Below are 18,388 nucleotides of genomic sequence, written 5' to 3' on the forward strand. Positions count from 1 at the left end.
AAGAATAATTTCAGTGATTACAATTAGCTATCTGTAATATGGGCAGTTGCATTTCTCCTGCGGGAGACAGGGTTCTTTTGTACATGTAAAAACTATTCAGTCTGTTTTGAAGTTTTTATTGGGATGTTTTCAGGTGGCAGGTGGAGTAATAGAAACAGATTTATCACAGCCAGTAACTGGAGCTCTCACTGAGCCTAAGCATTGCTCACTGCACGCCTTGTTTGACTATTTCAGTGAATTAGAAGAAATCATTTGGAATCCCGTGATGTTGCCAAAGCAACACTCATCATTGTAAAAATGGCATGGGGACAGACAGAAGGAGTGAGACATTAACCAGATCCCCAGGTGTGTTTCTCTTGACCCAGGCTGTATGAAGTCTGCCATGTAGTGGGAAATTTTGAAGCAGAGTAGAGGAGGAAGGTGAACCCCATCTGTTGCTTACATTTTCCTTCCCCTCTCCTCCAGGACCTCTGCCTTCTAAGACTTCCTGTGTTCTTTGTCGAGGGCTGTGTAACAAATACCACAAACTGAGGGGCTTCAAACAACATCCATTTATTACCTCACAGTTTCCAGGGGTCAGGAGGCCAGACACAGATTAACTGGGTCCTGAGCTCAGAGTCTTCCAGGCTGAAGTCAAGGTGTCAGTGGGGGTTCAGTCTGACCCGAGGTGCAGGGGCCTTCTCCAGGCTCTTGGGTTGTTGGCAGAAATGACTTCACTGCGGTTGTAGGACTGAGGCCTCCCCCTTCTTGCTGGCTGTGAGCTGAGGTTCACTCTCAGCTCCTGGAGGCCTGCCACCATTCTCTGCCACGTGACCCTCTTACAGACCCTCTCTACAATGTGGCAGTTGCCCCTTCAGAACCAGGAGGAGAATCTCTTATGTTTCAAATATCTAACTCCAAGAAGGGCCCAGTCCTTTTCGAGGGCTCATCTTATTAGGTCAGACCACCTGGGATAATCTCCCTTTTGATAAACTCAAAGTCAGTTGATTAGGGACCTTTATTATGTCTGCAAGGATCCCTTCACCTCTGCGCTGGGGGGTAACCTAATTATGGAGGTGATGTCCCATCATATTCATGGCTCCCACCCGCACCCAAGGAGAGGGGATTGTGTCCACTGGTCCTGGGGACCTTGCCTGCCTTCTCAGAATTTTGCCTACCACCCTCCACTTCCCTTCCATCTCGTCCTTTCAGTTCTTGTTTGGGGTACACGCCCGTGGGACTGTGTATGCGCACCTCTGGAGTAAGTGATAAAGCCCACAAAAAGCAAACAAACAATGACAGAATTTCTAAACACATCAAGAAGAAACAACTCATGATTTTTTTTTTTTTGACAGTTTACAGCTTATGAAAAAGTTGAGATAATTGCAGCTCTAAAGGTTGCCAAGTTCATTCAGATGGGCTCTTTAAAAACGATCTCTGTGATAGCAAATCATGAAGGACCACATCGTCCTGGGTTTGACAGGCTACACCGACATCAACTAGGAGAGATGTGTTAAGTTCTAGATGGTGGGCAGAGCATGCAACACTGCAGTTCAGTGCTCGAGGCTGAAATGTGTTCTTGGGGTCCAGTAGAACAAAGATCTCAGGACTATTCTGGATGCTGGTATTCCAGGCTGGCTCAAGCTCTCCTGGGTGATTCAGCTGGTCCATAAAATAAGGGAATCCTAATGGATTCTGCTTAAGGCCTCTTGCGCACCAGTGACACTTGACTGTCCCAATTCAATATGGTGAATCCTAAACAAAAGTCAAAATGCCTTTTTAGAGGGATGCTGCTCATCCAGATCCATGGGTAGAAATTAAAATCACTTGACAGTTCACTTCTTTGTGTTTGTCAAATAATTGGTAAGATAAAGACAGAAGATAGACCTTGAATTTTCAAAAGCTGTATACAGGAACTGCTGCCAATTTGTCCATGAAAAAAATTGTAAAGTTTAGCTTGCTATCTAAAAGAAGCAAACTTTTATGAGAGGTTATATTTGTGCTTTTCTGAATATATAACTTGTCAGCCGCATGTCCTATAGGTGGTGAAACTAGTAAATAAAAATAGTATAAAGTGTCTTAGGTTATTGTTCCAAAAATCTCCTTTTGGGGGCATGTGGTTGGTTTGGGTTATTAGGTAATCTGATACAGACAATGTGCTAGTTCTGCAGTAAGGTACTTTAAAACAGGTATAGAGGGGCGCCTGGGTGGCTAGGTTGGTTAAGCGACTGCCTGTGGCTCAGGTCATGATCTCAGGGTCCTGAGATAGAGCCCCACATTGGGCTCCCTGCTCAGTGGGAAGTCTGCTTTTCCCTCTCCTTCTGCTGCTCCCCCTGCTTGTGCTCTCTCACTCCCACTCTCTTTCTCTCTCAAGTAAATAAATAAAAATCTTAACAAAAAATAAAACAGGTATAGAAATTTCATGGGTATGCACCTCATTCCCCCCCCTTTTTTTTTCTTTGCTGAGTTTCAAAGGAGTGAGAATGGTTAACTTGCAGTACCTGTGAATGTGACCTTATTTGGAAATAGGGGGTCTTTGTAGATAATCAAGTTAAGATAAAGTCATTAAAATGGGTCCTAATCCAGTATGACTGTGTCCTTATAAAACGGGGAATTTGGACATAGAGACAGACAAACATGGGGAAGGTGAAATGAAGACCCAGGGAGAGCACTGTCTACAAGCCAAGAATGTCTGAGGCTAGCAGAAGCTAGGGGGAACCTTGGAACACATTCTCCCTCATAGCCCGCAGAAGGAACAAAGCCTGCCCACACATTGATACCAGACTTCCAGGCTCCAGAGCCACGAGACAGTAAATTTCTGTTGTTAAAATTCTCCAGTTTATAGTACTTTGTTATGGCAGCCCCAGAAAACTAATACATGTGGGTTCTTTAAATTTTTAAAATTCTTTGTACTTAAGTGATTCCCTATAATTGTTTCATTAATCTTGTATGGTGTGATCACAATATTTGCTTTGAATGCTGTTTTCTTTTGCAGATTTTTAAGTGGTTTTTAATCATTCTTCCTAGTCACAAAGGATTTCTTTGGGATCCAGAAAATTCCCAAGTTTCTGCTCCTAAGAGTTCACTTACTGTTGCTTTTAAGATACTACTTATCATAGTTTGAGATTTTTGCACAGAGATGATTTTTTTTCTCTAAGTTTTTTTATTGTTATGTTAATCACCATACATTACATCATTAGTTTTTGATGTAGTGTTCCATGATTCATTGTTTGCGCATAACACCCAGTGCTCCATGCAGAACGTGCCCTCTTTAATACCCATCACCAGGGTAACCCATCCCCCCATCCCCCTCCCCTCTAGAACCCTCCGTTTGTTTTTCAGAGTCCATTGGCTCTCATGGTTCGTCTCCCCCTCCGATTTCCCCCCTTCATTCTTCCCCTCCTGCTATCTTCTTCTTCTTCTTCTTTTTTTTTTTCTTAACATATATTGCATTATTTTCACAGAGATGATTTTGCCTTCCCTGGGCATTTATTGTTGTTAGGAGCATCATTTCCTTCTGTTTATCAGCACAGAGCCTGAAAACAAGTAGAACCATGCTGGAAAATTTTCTTTCATACACAGTTATTTTGAAGATGTTTGGAGAGAGAACATAAACATGTATTTTTTTTTTTTTTTTAGGTGAATCCGTAGGGGATGGTATCTGGTAGTTTTCCATGGGGAGGAAGGCCTGAGAGAGTAACCTCACCAGCATGATGCCAGGCCTGAAGAAATAACGTTTTTATTGCAGGGTGTTTCTAAAAAAGGGAACTTTCAACCACACAGCAGGAGCTCTGTAATACCAGTTCTGCTGTGGCGCCGAGGGCGGCTCTGGAAAGTAAAATTTTTACTCTTAGAATAATTGTAGACCATCTGCTAAGGCAATCTTCAGAAAGCACCTAATTGTGACTCTAAAGTACATGTCACACTATAAAGTGTTGTATATACATGTATGCAAATGGACAACATGTGCATAATGTAAAAATGGCAACACGCCAGCAGTAATGACATCGGAGTGGGGAATTTTATTCTTCTTTTTTCTAAATTATCCAATACATACTGTAGTCAAGGTGGAAATAGTACATAATTAAGGAATTTACATTAAAGGAACTTAAAAGAATTTACCCAATAAGTATCAGCCACAGTGTTTAATTTATGTTGTGTTTTCCCTTTTTTAAAGTGTGACTGACCGGGCGCCTGGGTGGCTCAGATGGTTAAGCGTCTGCCTTCGGCTCAGGTCATGATCCCAGGGTCCTGGGATCGAGTCCCGCATCGGGCTCCCTGCTCCTTGGGAGCCTGCTTCTCCCTCTGCTTCTCTCTCTCTCTCTCTCTCTCCCTCTGTCTCTCATGAATAAATAAATAAAATCTTTAAAAAAAAAAAATAAAGTGTGACTGACCAGTTGCGTTTGGGACTTGGTCAACCCGAATGCCAAACCCATCATGCCTGTGGGGGTGAGCCAGCTTTGCAGGGGACCAGGGACTGCCAGGCCTGATGTAAACTGAGCAGAGGACTGACAAGGCAATGCCTGGTTTTATTGCTACTCTGTGCCCTTCATTGTCTGGATTCAAAATGGACTTACTACAAACTGAATTTGATAAGCCAATAATGGTCATTGTTGAGAGAAATTGATGATTAGCATAACTTTGAAATTCAGAAGTACTCTTCTTGGGCACACAGTCCCTCAAAATAGCTTAAGAATTTATATTTTAACAATTTTCTCACAAAATTAGTTATCTTGATTGAAGCTGCTGAGACAGATGGATGTAGTTACAGTAATCAAGACCAAGGAGAAGGAAACCATGTTTAGTTGTTGGTTTGCAGTGTGTGTGTGTGTGTGTGTGTGTGTGTGTGTGTGTGTGTTAGTGTTAGTATTAAGCCACAGGCAGAAATATCTTGGACTGACAATAATGAGAGGGAAACTAATAATAAGAGGGTTATTGTGAGTATCCTATTTGTTTTTCCAATTTTTTTCTCTCTAGCTTTCATTTAAAACCTATGGCAAGTACAAACACCATTATATGAAAAGGCAGGTTTTATGCTTGTGTTGTTTATGTGTGTGTGTGTGTGTGTGTGTGCGCGGGGGGGGAGAGTGGGTGGTGGTCTGCTATATTAAATTAACATTTTCCCCTAATGTTCAAAAAGGAAGGTTTCACAGCAATTTAACACTATTATTATTTGACAAAATTAATTATAATCATTTTTGAAGGATTTCTATTAAAACCAGATGGAAAGTGAGGGACACAGGTGATGTTGTGATGGTTTTTTACTGAGTGCCCCCAGTATGCGGGGACCTGGGCTTCCAGCTTTTATATGTTGTCTCATCTGCTCTCACAGCAGTGCTCTGGGTGGATTTTACTGTCTCTACATCACTGATGAGGAAGTTGAGACTAAGCACTTGGGTTCACTTTTTAAATCTATTAGTTATGGTAACACCAACTGCTGTGACAAATTATCCTTAAGATTTCAGAGACTACACATACTAGGAGTAGCTTTCTCATTGTGTAACAACAAATCAGTGTCAGTGCTCCTAGTCAGGTATCTCCTTGCTGTGATTCAGGGACCCAGATTTATTTCAGCTTGTGGCCCAGTCAGCCCCTACAGCCTCAGAGTCGTCCTGTGCATTCATCTGGCATAGAGGGGAAGAGAGGGTGCAGAAGACAGAAATGCTTCTTGAACACACTTGTCCAAGAGTGACATGTAGCACTTGGGTTCATATTCCATAGGTGAGAGCAACTGCTTCATGCAACATGGCCACCAGGGTGTAAGAAGGGCTGGGAATCATAGTCCTAGTGGTAGGCACATTGCAGTGGCAACTTCTCAGTGTATGTGGGGAAACATAAATTTTGGTAGATTGAAAATTATCTCTACCTCATCAGTTCATTACTGTGACATTACCCATACACTAAACATGCATCTGTGTTTTTCATATCACTGTAATTTCATTAAAAAAACTTACATGAAATTACCATTAAAGAAAAGGGCCAGATTTCAATGCAGTGATTCTTCATTGTGATAACAAAAATGATGTTAATTAAATTATCTTATACTTTAATATCTATGTGAGGTAAAAGAATAAATTGAGGATAAATGGTGAGCCAACAACTGTTTCAGAGGGAAAGTAGACACAATTAAAGGGTGTGTTTGTTTAGAGTAACTGCCTGTAATTTTTACCAGATAGTTAGATATTTCTTCTAGGGTTTTTCATGGTGTTGACAAAAACTTGCTTCTGTAAGGGGGGCGTTTTGAAAACTACCAGAAATAGACCCCAAAGTTTTCTTTTCAAGACAGCAAAGTGGTTATTGATGTCTCCCCCTAGAGAAAAGGGGTCTCTGGGTTAACCCAGTTTGCAGTTTATGGGGGACAAGCGGGGTATGACACAGTGCCCATGGTAGTCATTCTTCCACATGACTTTGAGATTAAGTTGTCTTAAATTTTGTGAAATCTGAGTATTTTGATTGAGGGTCATTTTCAGCACTTTGATTTCACTCAAATTGTTAACTAAAACTCAAGGACGTAGCAATCATATAGTCAGATGAGTTAGCACTAAAGGAGGTATTAGAAAGTCCTGCTCTACTTTATGATTTTCTAGATAAATTAACAGAAAGTCTCAAAACCTTTGGCATAGCTCTAGTTAGTAATCAGACTAGAATTAAAATTCAGATGATTTTGTTTTTTCAGTTTGGTATCATTTAGCATCCTTGTTTGTTGTATGTTAGAAGTTCTATGGAAATATATCAATAGACCTGTTCAATATGAATCCACCATCATTTTATCTACTACCACCAAACTCTTTTCTAGAAACTCGAATTTCAAGGCACAGTTTTGACTTCTAACTGTTGTCTCAGTCTCCAAAGAGATGTGGCGGCAGCTGGACTGCCTGAATCATACATAGAGAAGTCTGTGCAGTTGGTCAGTGGCAGTCAGCTGAATCATACACAGAGAAGTCTGTGTAGTTGGTCGGTGGCAGTCAGCTGGGAGATAGGGGAGTCTTTAATTCCCAAAGGTGCACATGTTCTCCAAGGTACCAATAAGTAGCAGTCACACCAGGAGGTGGGAGGTACTTATTGGAGAATAAGAACTCTCTTTCTTTGGACCAGTCTTCCAATAAGTTTCCATAAGGATTTCCTTTTGGCTGGTTAGCAGTCATCTACTGCTTGTTTCAAGAGAAAAAATGCAATTTTACTTGATTTCTGATCTTGATGCAAATATGGCTAGGGATTGGGAAAACAGGTTGTATGTCTCATGTGCCCTCAGTTTTGTCTTGGAGCACATTCGCTCAAAAATACAGTTTATTAATTTTGGGTAGTTTCCCAATTTAGTCCACCAACAATACCCTTTTACTTTCTACCCCAAATGGAGGACCAAAACAAAGTGTTATACTCCAAACATGGCTGAAACGTAGTCTTATACAACTGGGTTGTGTGGGGTAGCATGAGAATAATTTTTATTTACCATTATTTCTGTTGGTGAACCCATTTCAAAATATGGTTTTGATTTATCAGCTTTCATATGCAAAGTTATATAACAAAAGAAATTGGTCTGTATAAGAGAAGAAAATTAGCAGAAACTGGCAGCATTAGAAGGGAATTCATAGGTTTTTAAGGTTCAACTCTTTCATTTTACAGATAAGAAAACTGAGGCCAGGAGAGGTAAATGACATGACCTTGGTTACATAATAAATGGAAGAAGACGAGAATCTATATCTTATCATGTATCTAGTTTGCTTTCTATTAGTTTTAGTTCCAGTGCAGAACTCTCGGGATGAGGGTCACATCTGATGCAGGATCATTCTGAAAAGAAGTTCATATACAGCTGAGGTGATATTGACCTACAGATCTTATTTCAACAAATACTTACTGAATGCCTACTCTTATCTTTTTATTTCAGGTACTATTTGTTTTTAATTCCCCTACTTTGTGCTACTTGTTCTGTTATCTATTACATACTGACCGACTTATTCTGATGTGACTTGTTTAAAAACCAGTTTAACTGTGTACTGTTTTCAGCTAATGTGAATCATTTAATCAGTTAAAGCAATCAAACAGACTGTGTGTGTTCAAGACCCAGCCAGGCTTCTGGGAATGTCCAAACAGTATGTGTTTGATGTACAGTTAATAAACATAGAACTGTTATTCTCTGGCACTCATTTTCATAATCACAGCAATGGAAAATTAGCAGGGAATTGAGAGTGGTGAACAGTGTTGGTTTTTAAACATGACAAAAATTTCATGATATTGATCCCACTGATAAGATGGGTTGATGTCCCCTTTCCTTGAAGGTGGGTGGTCTTGTGACTACTTTGACCAGTAAAGTTTAGAGGAAATAATTCCATGTTACTTCTGAGATTCCATGTTACTTCTGAGATTCCATGTTACTTCTGAGGTCGTAAAAGGTTATATAGCTTTTGTCTTGTTTGCTATACTGTTCTCTCTTTGAGCCCTGTGCCACCACGTAAGAAACCACAAGGCTGCCACACTGTGAAGGAAGCCCCTTCATATCATTTGAGCCTAGGCAGAAAATTTGTGAGTGTAGAAGCTTCTGGATGATTTCTACCTCCAGCTTTGTTGACTCATCTCCTGTCATTTGGGTCTTTTCTGCTGAATCCTCAGACATCACAGAGCAGAGACAAGTCATTGCTACCATATACTGTTTGAATTCTGACCCAAAGGATGCATGCGCATAATAAAGGTGTTAATTTCTTACACAACTAAGATTTGGGATAACTTTTTGCAGCAATAGGTAACTAGAATAAGACTGGCAACTGATGAGCTGGCAGCCAGTTTTAGGTTTTATTCCTTGGGAAGAAAAAAAATTCATCCTAGGCAATTTAGAGACATCTAATAATAGTTTACTTTCTCACTCCAAAAAAAGTTAATTTTTTAGACTTTCCTTATATTAGCAGAGAGTGTGCTAATCAGAAAAACAAATAGATTGCAAACGAATGTCAGCACAGAAAAGCCGACTTTCCATGGCAACTGAGATGAAGTCTTGTTTTTCAAGTTCATGCTGAAAGCAAAACAACTTTGCAGCCATCCTCATAATTTGAATTGATTTATACACCGTTTCCTTCCTTTTAATCAATCTTTCTCTCCTTTTATAAATTTTTTTCTGAAATTAATGTTTATGTAATCTGATTCCTTGATTTTTTTTTCTAGAGAAGTTGAATAGCCATAGCAAAAATTTCTGTGAAGGATTTTATATGCAGAAACATTTTTAATAATTTTATTGATAAAGAAATTTGTATGGATATATTTCCTTTGATAATGTTTTAATGTTTTCTTAGTGGCCTTGTATTAGATTACCATTAAAAAAAAATTCAGCTACAAAACTACCTTCAAACACCGAAGGTGAGTTGGATTTAGTCTAAGCCCTGAAATAATAAATTAATAAAATAGTTTGACATTGGACATCAAATATGAGCTAGATTAAATTGTAAAAATAAAATAACTGTATGATTTAGAAAAAGAGATAGAAGATTTTGAGTGGTCAGTAGATAAAAAGATCCTTAGTTCATTGGCTTCTCCTTGAATTTAGGCCTGAAAATAAACAGACACATATATGTATATCGTCTGTATAAATTTGTGAATGACACCCATAATTTAAAAAGTGCTCACTTTTAATGTTCTGTTAAAAGTTTGTATTTTGTGGGAAGTAATGGATTCTCTTTACATCATACACATATATTCCCCATAATAGAATGCATTTTATGACTTCAAAAATATTTCTTCTTCGGGAAAAAAACCCCAGGATTACAGTTTCTGAATATTTGAATATTTTGAATACTTACACACTCAGATATTTACTCTTGCAAACTTGTAGCTAAATGTTCTCAACTACTATAATCCTTGTAAGGAAACTGCTTAGGTAAGAAGGAAATTTTTGGTTGAAGGAAGAATGATCTTAGCCTTAGAAATGAAATTATTATTTGAGATCTCATGTCCACAAAGTTCTTTTGCTCTCTGATATTTTATCATTTTTATTTATGGAACCATCATAGTGCTCATCTATAAATCTTATACTGCAAAACCATTTCTAGTATGAAGTTTACATTTTGGGATTCAGAAACGAAATCTAAAAAGTCAAAAGAGATAAAGAATTGAATCCTGATGTATGTATATATATGTGCGTGTACTGAATTTCAGTTTTTCTCCTGGAATCCCATTGGTTGTTGGCAGGCAGAATTCTAAGATGGACTCCCTCCAATTCTCCTTCCTGCTGTGTACCCTTCATAATTCTCAGGATTATGATTTTGATGGATTTTTCTCCTTTGATTAGGTTGTTATCTGGCGTAATTGACAATTCTCTGGATGGGCCTGTCTGATTGTCACATGCTGAAGCATATGTGGCAGTCGCTGTGGACAGAGGATGGCCCCCACTAACAGCCAGCAAGGAAATATGGACCCCAACCCATCAACCTGAAGTCCCTAAATTCTGCCAATAAGAATGAGCCTGGGCAGGGGGCGCCTGAGTAGCTCAGTCAGTGAAGCATCTGTCTTTGGCTCAGGTCATGATCCCAGGGTCCTGGGGTTGAGTCCCACATTGGGCTCTCTGCACAAGGGCAAGCCTGCTTCTCCCTCTCTACTGCTTGTGTTCTTTCTCGTGCTCTCTCTCTCTCAAATAAATAAATAAAATCTTTAAAAAAAATGAGCTTGGAAACAGATTTTTCTATAGCTCCTTCAGATAAGGATTCAACCTATCTGATTTCAGCCGTGAGCAGAGAGCCCACTCACACTTTGAGGGACCTTCTGCAGACCCATGAGTTAATAAATGGGTGCTTTTCACATCTCTAAGTTTATGATAATTTGTTATGCATCCCTAGAAAACTAAAACAGATGTCTATTTATCAAGGATCTTTTTCTAATGTCAGTGTTCAGCTCTTAAGTCCATTTGCCAATGTTTTATTTTTTTGTTCCTCTCATGAGCGGGTCAGGATTTGACAGTGAGAAGCAGAATTGCAGCAAATATCTCCACCCAGTGATGTCAGTGTGTGGGATGTTTTCCAGCAAAGACTGAAAAAATTCATTAAATTCTCTTCTTCATTAAAGTCTGTAGGATTGTGTTTTGTGAAACTGTTATCATGAACACTTCCTTGCTGTCTTTATTGCCATCTAAGTGTTTAGGGTAATTTGGTAGAAATTTCTTCTAAGATTCTTGAAACAATTTTGAGCAAAAGATAGTCTGGGCTAAGAACTTGCCCGTGGTGAGCAATGCTGTGCGAATAGCAAAGAAAGAAGTGGATTTGTGAGGTGACATATTTCCAGTTCAAATTCTTCCACAAGGGAGTTGTTGGCCCTGTGTTTCCTGATCATTTTATCTGCAGGATCAATAAACATAAAAACAAGTTTTAGCTAAAACAGAAAGAATACGCATAATGTGTGCCACATAAACTGGATTAGGGAAAGCCAAAACTTTGGTAAATGAAGGGAATCAGGCAAACATTTTAAAAATAGACAAAACTGCATATCATAGAAGATAAACTACTACTTAATTGTGGCCTAGAATCTTAGATTTTTTTCCTTTCTCTGAACTTGATAAGAAAGATTATTCAGCATTATTTAATATAATAAATGACTTTTTAGCAGACTCTATCTTTAATTCTAGCAGTGCTTTCCAGACTTCAGTGCATATGCAAAGGAAATTTAGTGTTTCAAAATCCATTTAATTGTGCAATTGAAGGGCTTCTTCCTAACCTTCAATTGGGAATGATTAATCTGAGACATAATGATATGCTAAAAGGCAAATATCAAGAAAGGAATCTCATAGAATTCTATAAATGCCTGATTCCAAGTGATGAAAATGCTGAAATCATATATTCATGGATCAGTATTTGGTATTACCTGTATGTGTGAAAACATGTTTTCCGAGATGAAATATATAAAATGCAATCAATTTTGATCATAGGAAACACTAATGTTGGAGTGCTAAGCAAAATATCCCCCGCCAAAGAATTCCATTTTTCTTCTAATCTTTAGGTCTGTATTACAAATAAAAGGTGTACGCTATTATTATTATTATTATTATTATTGTTATTGTTATTACATGTTGATTTTTGTCAGTAAAACATGTGGGAATGTGTTCTCTTTCCTGCATATACATTACCTACATATTATCTTTAATTTTGCTGTTTGGCCCACAAAACCTAAATACTTCCCATTGGGGCCCCTTACAGAAAAGATGTGCCAGCCCCACATGGAGCACCGTCTTTGATCCAGCTCCATCAGCCCTCCCCAGTCTTGTCTAACATCATTTCCCCCTTGCTCACTCTTCTCCAGCCACACTGGTCTTCCTGCAGTTCATCAAAGCTCTTTCTGCTTCAGGGCCGTGACAACTGTTCTGTCTTCTCTCTGCTAACATTTATGCATCGTACTGGGCTCAGTTGAAATGTCATTTCCTTAAAGAAGCCCCCTATGACCTACCCCCTCGCTGCCAGCTAAGGCTGGTTCACCTCTTCTAATTGCTTTTCAAATCCTTCACTGCCTTCCTAGCACATAAGAACAATTCAAGTAGGTATTTTTTTATATTAATATTTGCTTAATTTTTGGCTCACCCACTGGACCATACGCTCCATGACAGCATGAAGCGCAGCTATATTGTTCCCTGATATGTCTGTACTGGTGCATAATTAGCAATCTGATTTATGTGCACAGCCTGGCTATCGTTGAAAATCTGTTGAATGAATGTTGTGACAGTCTGTGGCTGGAAACCCAACAGTGACTCTTGTCATAGCAAATGTCAGGAATATTTCACCAGAGCAACTTGTAAGGGTAGCCACCGGCAAAGTCTCGGTGTTTGTTTTATGTATATATAATAATCACAGTGATTTATATCTACCTTTACAGGATGGCTAGTTGGTAAACAGAGTGAAGGAAAGAATACATTTTAAATAAAGTATCTTCAGATTTGATTCATTTTTATAGCTGACAGTCTGTATTTAGCATGTTCTTATGGGCTGCTAGAAGGGCCACTGGTGTCAACAAAATAAGAAGTTAGCTTGAAGATTAGTTAAAATCATCTTTTCCCTAGACCTTGTTCATATCAGAGCATCTGTAGATTAACAGACTCTCATTCTGGGGTCAGATGTATTTCAACTTTGCTAGGTATTAATATCTGTAAATTACTCATAAACACTTTTTTTTTTTTTTCGGTAAGGCAAATGGGATGGTTCCTGGCTCGTATGAAAGAGTGGAGTTTCACTTTCCTTAGATCAGAACTGTCTAGTTTATGGCTCTATAAAATATCTATGCAAGAGTGTATGTGTCTATATGTGTTACTGAATTAAGCTCCCAGTTTAATCTACAGAAAATGGAAATTCAGTTCTACCAGAATCTTTTCCTAATGCAGGCCCATTAACACTTGCAGGACCAGTGCACAATCCAAAGGAGGCCCATATCTCATATGTCTATATATTTAAAGTTATACCTCATCCTAAAATATGTTAAATAAAATGTGTTCTCTCCTCTGACCTTGAGAAATTTGTCTCCACATTAAAAAGACCAGGTTCAAATTAGAATTCTTAGACTCCTTGGATTTTCTTAATGGAACATGGTGGCACAGGGGAGCCATTCTCTTCCCACCTCCTTCCTCCACTGGGGGAACTTATGCCTGTGTGCATGGACACATAAGTTTGCATGTCCAAGAATAATAATAACATGTCTGATTTGTAACAGGTAAGGAAGACAATGAAGAGGTGGGCAAAAAGGGGGAACATGGCATGTATTAGCAGTAAGTAATGGTGCAGCCTGGCACTGACTCAGGTAGAGAAATGTGATATCCAAGCAAGAGATGATCGACAGTGGGTTGAACCAGAGAACTAGGGTGGGAGGTATTGAAAATGGTTAGACTCTGGATATAATTTGCAGGTAAAGCCAACAGAGTTGCTGATGGAGTGTGTGTGAGTGTGAGACAGACAGGACTTACAGTTCTTTTGTCTGGGGTTTCTTACATAGGGTCTGTATTTGTTCCTAGGGCTGCCATAACAAAATTCCACAAACCAAACGGCTTAAAACAGTAGAAGTTTATTATCTCACAGTTCTTGAGGCTGGAAGTCTAAAATAAGGTGTTGGCAGGGCCACATTTTCTCTGAAGACTTTAGGGAAGGACGCTTCCTTGCTTCTTCTAGTTTCTGGTGGTTTCTAACAATACTTGACATCTCTTCCTTTTTTTTTTTTTTAAGATTTTATTTTTAAGTAATCTCTACACCTAATGTGGGGCCCGAACCCACAACCCCAAGATCAAGAGTTACATGCTTCACTGACTGAGCCAGCCAGGCACCCTGATATTTGACATTTCATAGCTTATAGATTCATCACTCCAATCTCTGCCTCCATCATCACGTGGTGTTCTCCTTAGATATCTTTGTCTCTCTTCCACTTATAAGAACACCAGCAGTTTGGATTTAGGACCCTTCCCTACCCCTTGCCAGTATGACTTCATCTTAACTTGATTACATAGGCAAAGACCCAATTTGCATTCCCAAGGGTATATTCACAGGGTTAGGACTTGAACAAATCTTTTTAGGGGACACAGTTAAATCCACAGTATGGTCTTTAACTGGACTGCACTGACCTGGAGTAGCTGAAATCTGTGTGTCTATACATGAGTTCATATTCCATCACTGTCATTAGATTTTTGAATGTGTTGGACCTCAGCAATTCAGAGATCTCATTTAATTACCTTTTTAAGGAAGGCCAGAGCTCTAAAGAGGTTAAGTTACTTGAAGAAGCTCTTGAGCTATATCATGGTGAACTTAGTACAAGGATCACCTGACTCTTCCAGAATCATCCATTGACTCCTTTTTTTGGTGGGTGAAGTGGAAAGAGTAATAATACAAAGAGGTGCTCTGTCACAAATAACATGCAAGAGTTTCCTGTTTCCAGCCTGCCTCTAAAGTGTTCCGTATGTGACTTCACTTCAGGGTTGGTGTTCAGTTCTAATCCATGGTAACAGACAGTGCAGTTGTATAGAACATGGCACCACGTCTGGTATATCTTAGTGCATGGCTGATACACTTAACCACGTCAACATACATAGTTTGGAAATGTAGATGGAATCCCTCTTAAGCTCAGCCAGGCCACAGGGCAAGAGCATAAGGCATCCCTGTGCTGGTAGATGACAGGAGCACATTTATTTATTTTTTTCTTTTTTGGTCAAAGGGCTTTCTAACCAGACTTCTGCTCTCTTACATGTCTTCAGTCCCATTTTTATTCCATTCTGTTCTCTTCTGGGGCTTCCTGATAAGACTGGCTGTTGTGATGGTAACACGCCCCCTCCCCGCCTCACTGTCTGATCTCCTACATGTTGATTCTGTCTCTCAGACACTTACTTGCAGAACAAGCTGTGTGTCTCCAGTTCCCAAGAACAGAGCTATAACCCTGTCCTCTAGGACAGGAAAACACATCAGCATTTGGTTTCTAACAAGGGAGATAATGAAGAGAGGGATAAAAAGGGGGAACATGACATTTGTTACCAATAAGTAATGATGTGGCTGAGCACTGATTGAGGTAGGGAAATGTTATATTCAGTGATTTTGCTTTCTTGATTTTGTAGTTGAAAATATGACTTTTTTTTCCTTTTTCCTTTTTCTCTTTTTGGTTTTTTTCTTCCCAAATAAATGGTAGAAATTGCCTGAAAATACCTGGGAGATGGCAGAGCTATAATTCACTTTTTAAAACCACTAGCAGAGCACTGCAATTTTACTAATGTTCTTTTTTATTACGAGGGAAGAGAAGGAATGATTTTTCAAAACTAATGTGAATGCTCAAAGGAAACAACAACTATCTGAGACATTGTTGTTTCAATTTATTATAATTACTGATCAGAGAATTATTCCTTAATTATATTGGTTGAGGGTAACTGTCCTAGACTATCCTAAAAACACTCATATCTCCTCCTCTTTTCTATTTGCAAATTACTGTGCCTCCGACCTACTGAGAAAATCCCAAAATCATCACGAAAGCACTCTGTTGATTAGACTCCCTGCCACTAAAAACATATGTCTCTGTGCTCAGCCTCCTCCCTGCTCTGAGATCTTGGGAGGGAATGGAAGCCTTTTCCTATCCAGGGCTAATCCCCTGGTAATTGGAGCCCCGCAGTCTCCTGGAGAACTTCACAGTCATCCATTCCTGCTCTGTAGTTGTTCTGCCCCTGTTCTCTGAAGAATCTTTCTCTTTATGGTAGGAACATTTAAATCCCTACCTTCTTGTATAACACACATCCTTCTGTTTACCTCTAGCTATCTCCCTATGCCTTTCCTTCATAGACAACTTTCCTAAAAATAAAGATAAAAAAACCAACCCAAAAAACAAAAAGACAAACCACTTTCTACTCTGTGTGTGTGTGTGTGTTTTTTTAAAGATTTTATTTATTTTGACAGAAGGAGACACAGCGAGAGAGAGAACACAAGCAGGGGGAGTGGGAGAGGGAGAGGCAGGCTTCCCAAGGAGCAGGGAGCCCGATGCGGGGCTCGATCCCAGGACCCTGGGATCATGACCTGAGCCGAAGGCAGATGCCTAACGACTGAGCCACCCAGGTGCCCCTCTACTCTGTGTTTACTTTTTACATATTTATTACAGTCAGCATCATCTACTACATCCCCCGCTATCCACTACAAATCACTTAAAATCTAAAGTCATCGGTGGTCCACAAACAATGAATCATGGAACACTGCACCAAAAACTAATGATGTAATATATGGTGATTAACATAACAATAAAAAATTAAAAAAAAAAAATAAAGTCATCGGTGGTCTCTAAATAACATACAGTACATGTTTTTTTTAAGTCATAATTTTACTTGATTTTTCTGCCAGATTGGACATTGATTTAAACTGTCTTTAAAACTCTTCTTCTCCTTGGCTCAGGTTCCTCTTTTGGCCTCTGCTGATGCCTGGTGGAGAGGAGGTTTCTGCTGGCTGGGCTTGTGAGTTTGGGTCTCCCCAGGGGTCACTGCTGACACCACCCCGCAAGAATGGAGAGGGGTGCCTCCTGATGGCCAAGGTGAGCTCTGACACCCCAGGGCGTGGGGCTGTGGCTATCTGGATGAGAGTGTCTTTTTAACTTTTTATTTCCATCTACAGCCTTGCTCAGACTGGTCACTCCACTGGTGTGGTTGAAGGAATAAATGTGCCAATCTCTGTATTAGCTTTTAGTCACTGTCATAACAGTTACTACAAACTTAGTGACTTAAAAACAACACAACTGTATTTTCTCCCACTTCTTTAGGTCAGAAGTCCAGGCACAGCAGGGCTGAGTGGTCCTCCCTGTTTGTGTCCTAGGGCAAAATCAAGGTTTTGTCTGGACTGCAGTCCTTGACAAGAACCCACTTCTGAGTGCATTCGAAGTCATTGGCTAACTTCAGTTTCTTGCATTTGTAGGGCTCAGGGCCCCATTTCCTTGTTGGCTGTCAGCTGGGGGGCCAGTCTTTGTTCCTAGAGTCTGCTCACAATCTTCCTGCCTTCTGCATGGCCAAGAATGGTGGGTCCCATTCTTCACATCTCTTCGACCTTCCCTTCTGCTGCATCTCTCAGATGGACTTTTCTGCCTTCCTTTACTGCTTGTGTGATTATATTGGGCATACCTGATAGTCCAGGTTAATTTTTCTGTCTCAGGTCAGCTGATTCAGGACCTCCTTCAGAGCAGTTCCTAGATCAGTGTTTTATTGAATAAGGGGGATCTTCTGGAGATATCTTTTGAATTGTGCCTACCATAATCTCCTTGGACAGAAATACATGAATGCAAAGAAAAGGTCCAAGATAATGTATAATTAAGGGAAAGTTATCAGCACACCAAGACAATAACTGCAATGGTATTTCAATGTTTTGAGTACCCTCAATGAGTCATGTTAAATAGTAGGCATTAAAAGATTTCAGTAAGAAAATTGTAGTTTATTTCTAGAATGTTAGCTTCACAAGAAGATGGGTAGATCCTTTGTTTCCTGCTCTGTCTTATGTGCTTAGTATGGCTCCTGGTACCTAATAGATGTTTAATAACCATTTGTTTTGGTTGGCTGACAGTGGTTTTCTTAAATGTGAATATATGAAATAAAAGGAAAGAAATATAATTTCAATCAGAGAAAAAACCCTGTGAGCTAGAATGCTCTAAACCATGCCTTTGGATTTTGGTTTTCAAGTTGAACTTCTATGGATGAGCATGGGCATAACCTTTTGCTTTACGATGGACCTGTTGGCACAAGAGGTTTCACCTTGAGGAGAAGGATGTAAAGCTACGCCCAGATGGAGGAGGGCTTTTAAGGCTGAATAAAGGTGTTCAAATCTTTCATAAGGTTAACATAAAGCCCACAAAAGGGTTTGAAGAAGGAAGCCAATGATTAAAGTAGATTTATGAAAGATTAATTTGATGGCAAAGTAGAGGCAGAAAGACAATTGGAAGGGTATTGCATTTCTGCTGTAACAAG

At 39.5% G+C, this 18,388-nt stretch overlaps 1 protein-coding gene across 1 annotated transcript in view; it reads left to right on the forward strand.

Moving 5' to 3' along the window:
• Positions 1 to 18,388, forward strand: part of LOC118356970 — a 98,206-nt gene that overhangs the window by 54,306 nt on the left and 25,512 nt on the right. Inside the window, exon 4 of the mRNA XM_035727536.1 lies at positions 16,836 to 16,971. Within this exon, the coding sequence (XP_035583429.1) occupies positions 16,836 to 16,971 (136 nt within the window). The remainder of the gene's footprint in view (positions 1 to 16,835; positions 16,972 to 18,388) is intronic.

This window comes from Zalophus californianus, chromosome 5 (genome assembly GCF_009762305.2).
Source record: "Zalophus californianus isolate mZalCal1 chromosome 5, mZalCal1.pri.v2, whole genome shotgun sequence".
Taxonomy (NCBI): domain Eukaryota; kingdom Metazoa; phylum Chordata; class Mammalia; order Carnivora; family Otariidae; genus Zalophus; species Zalophus californianus.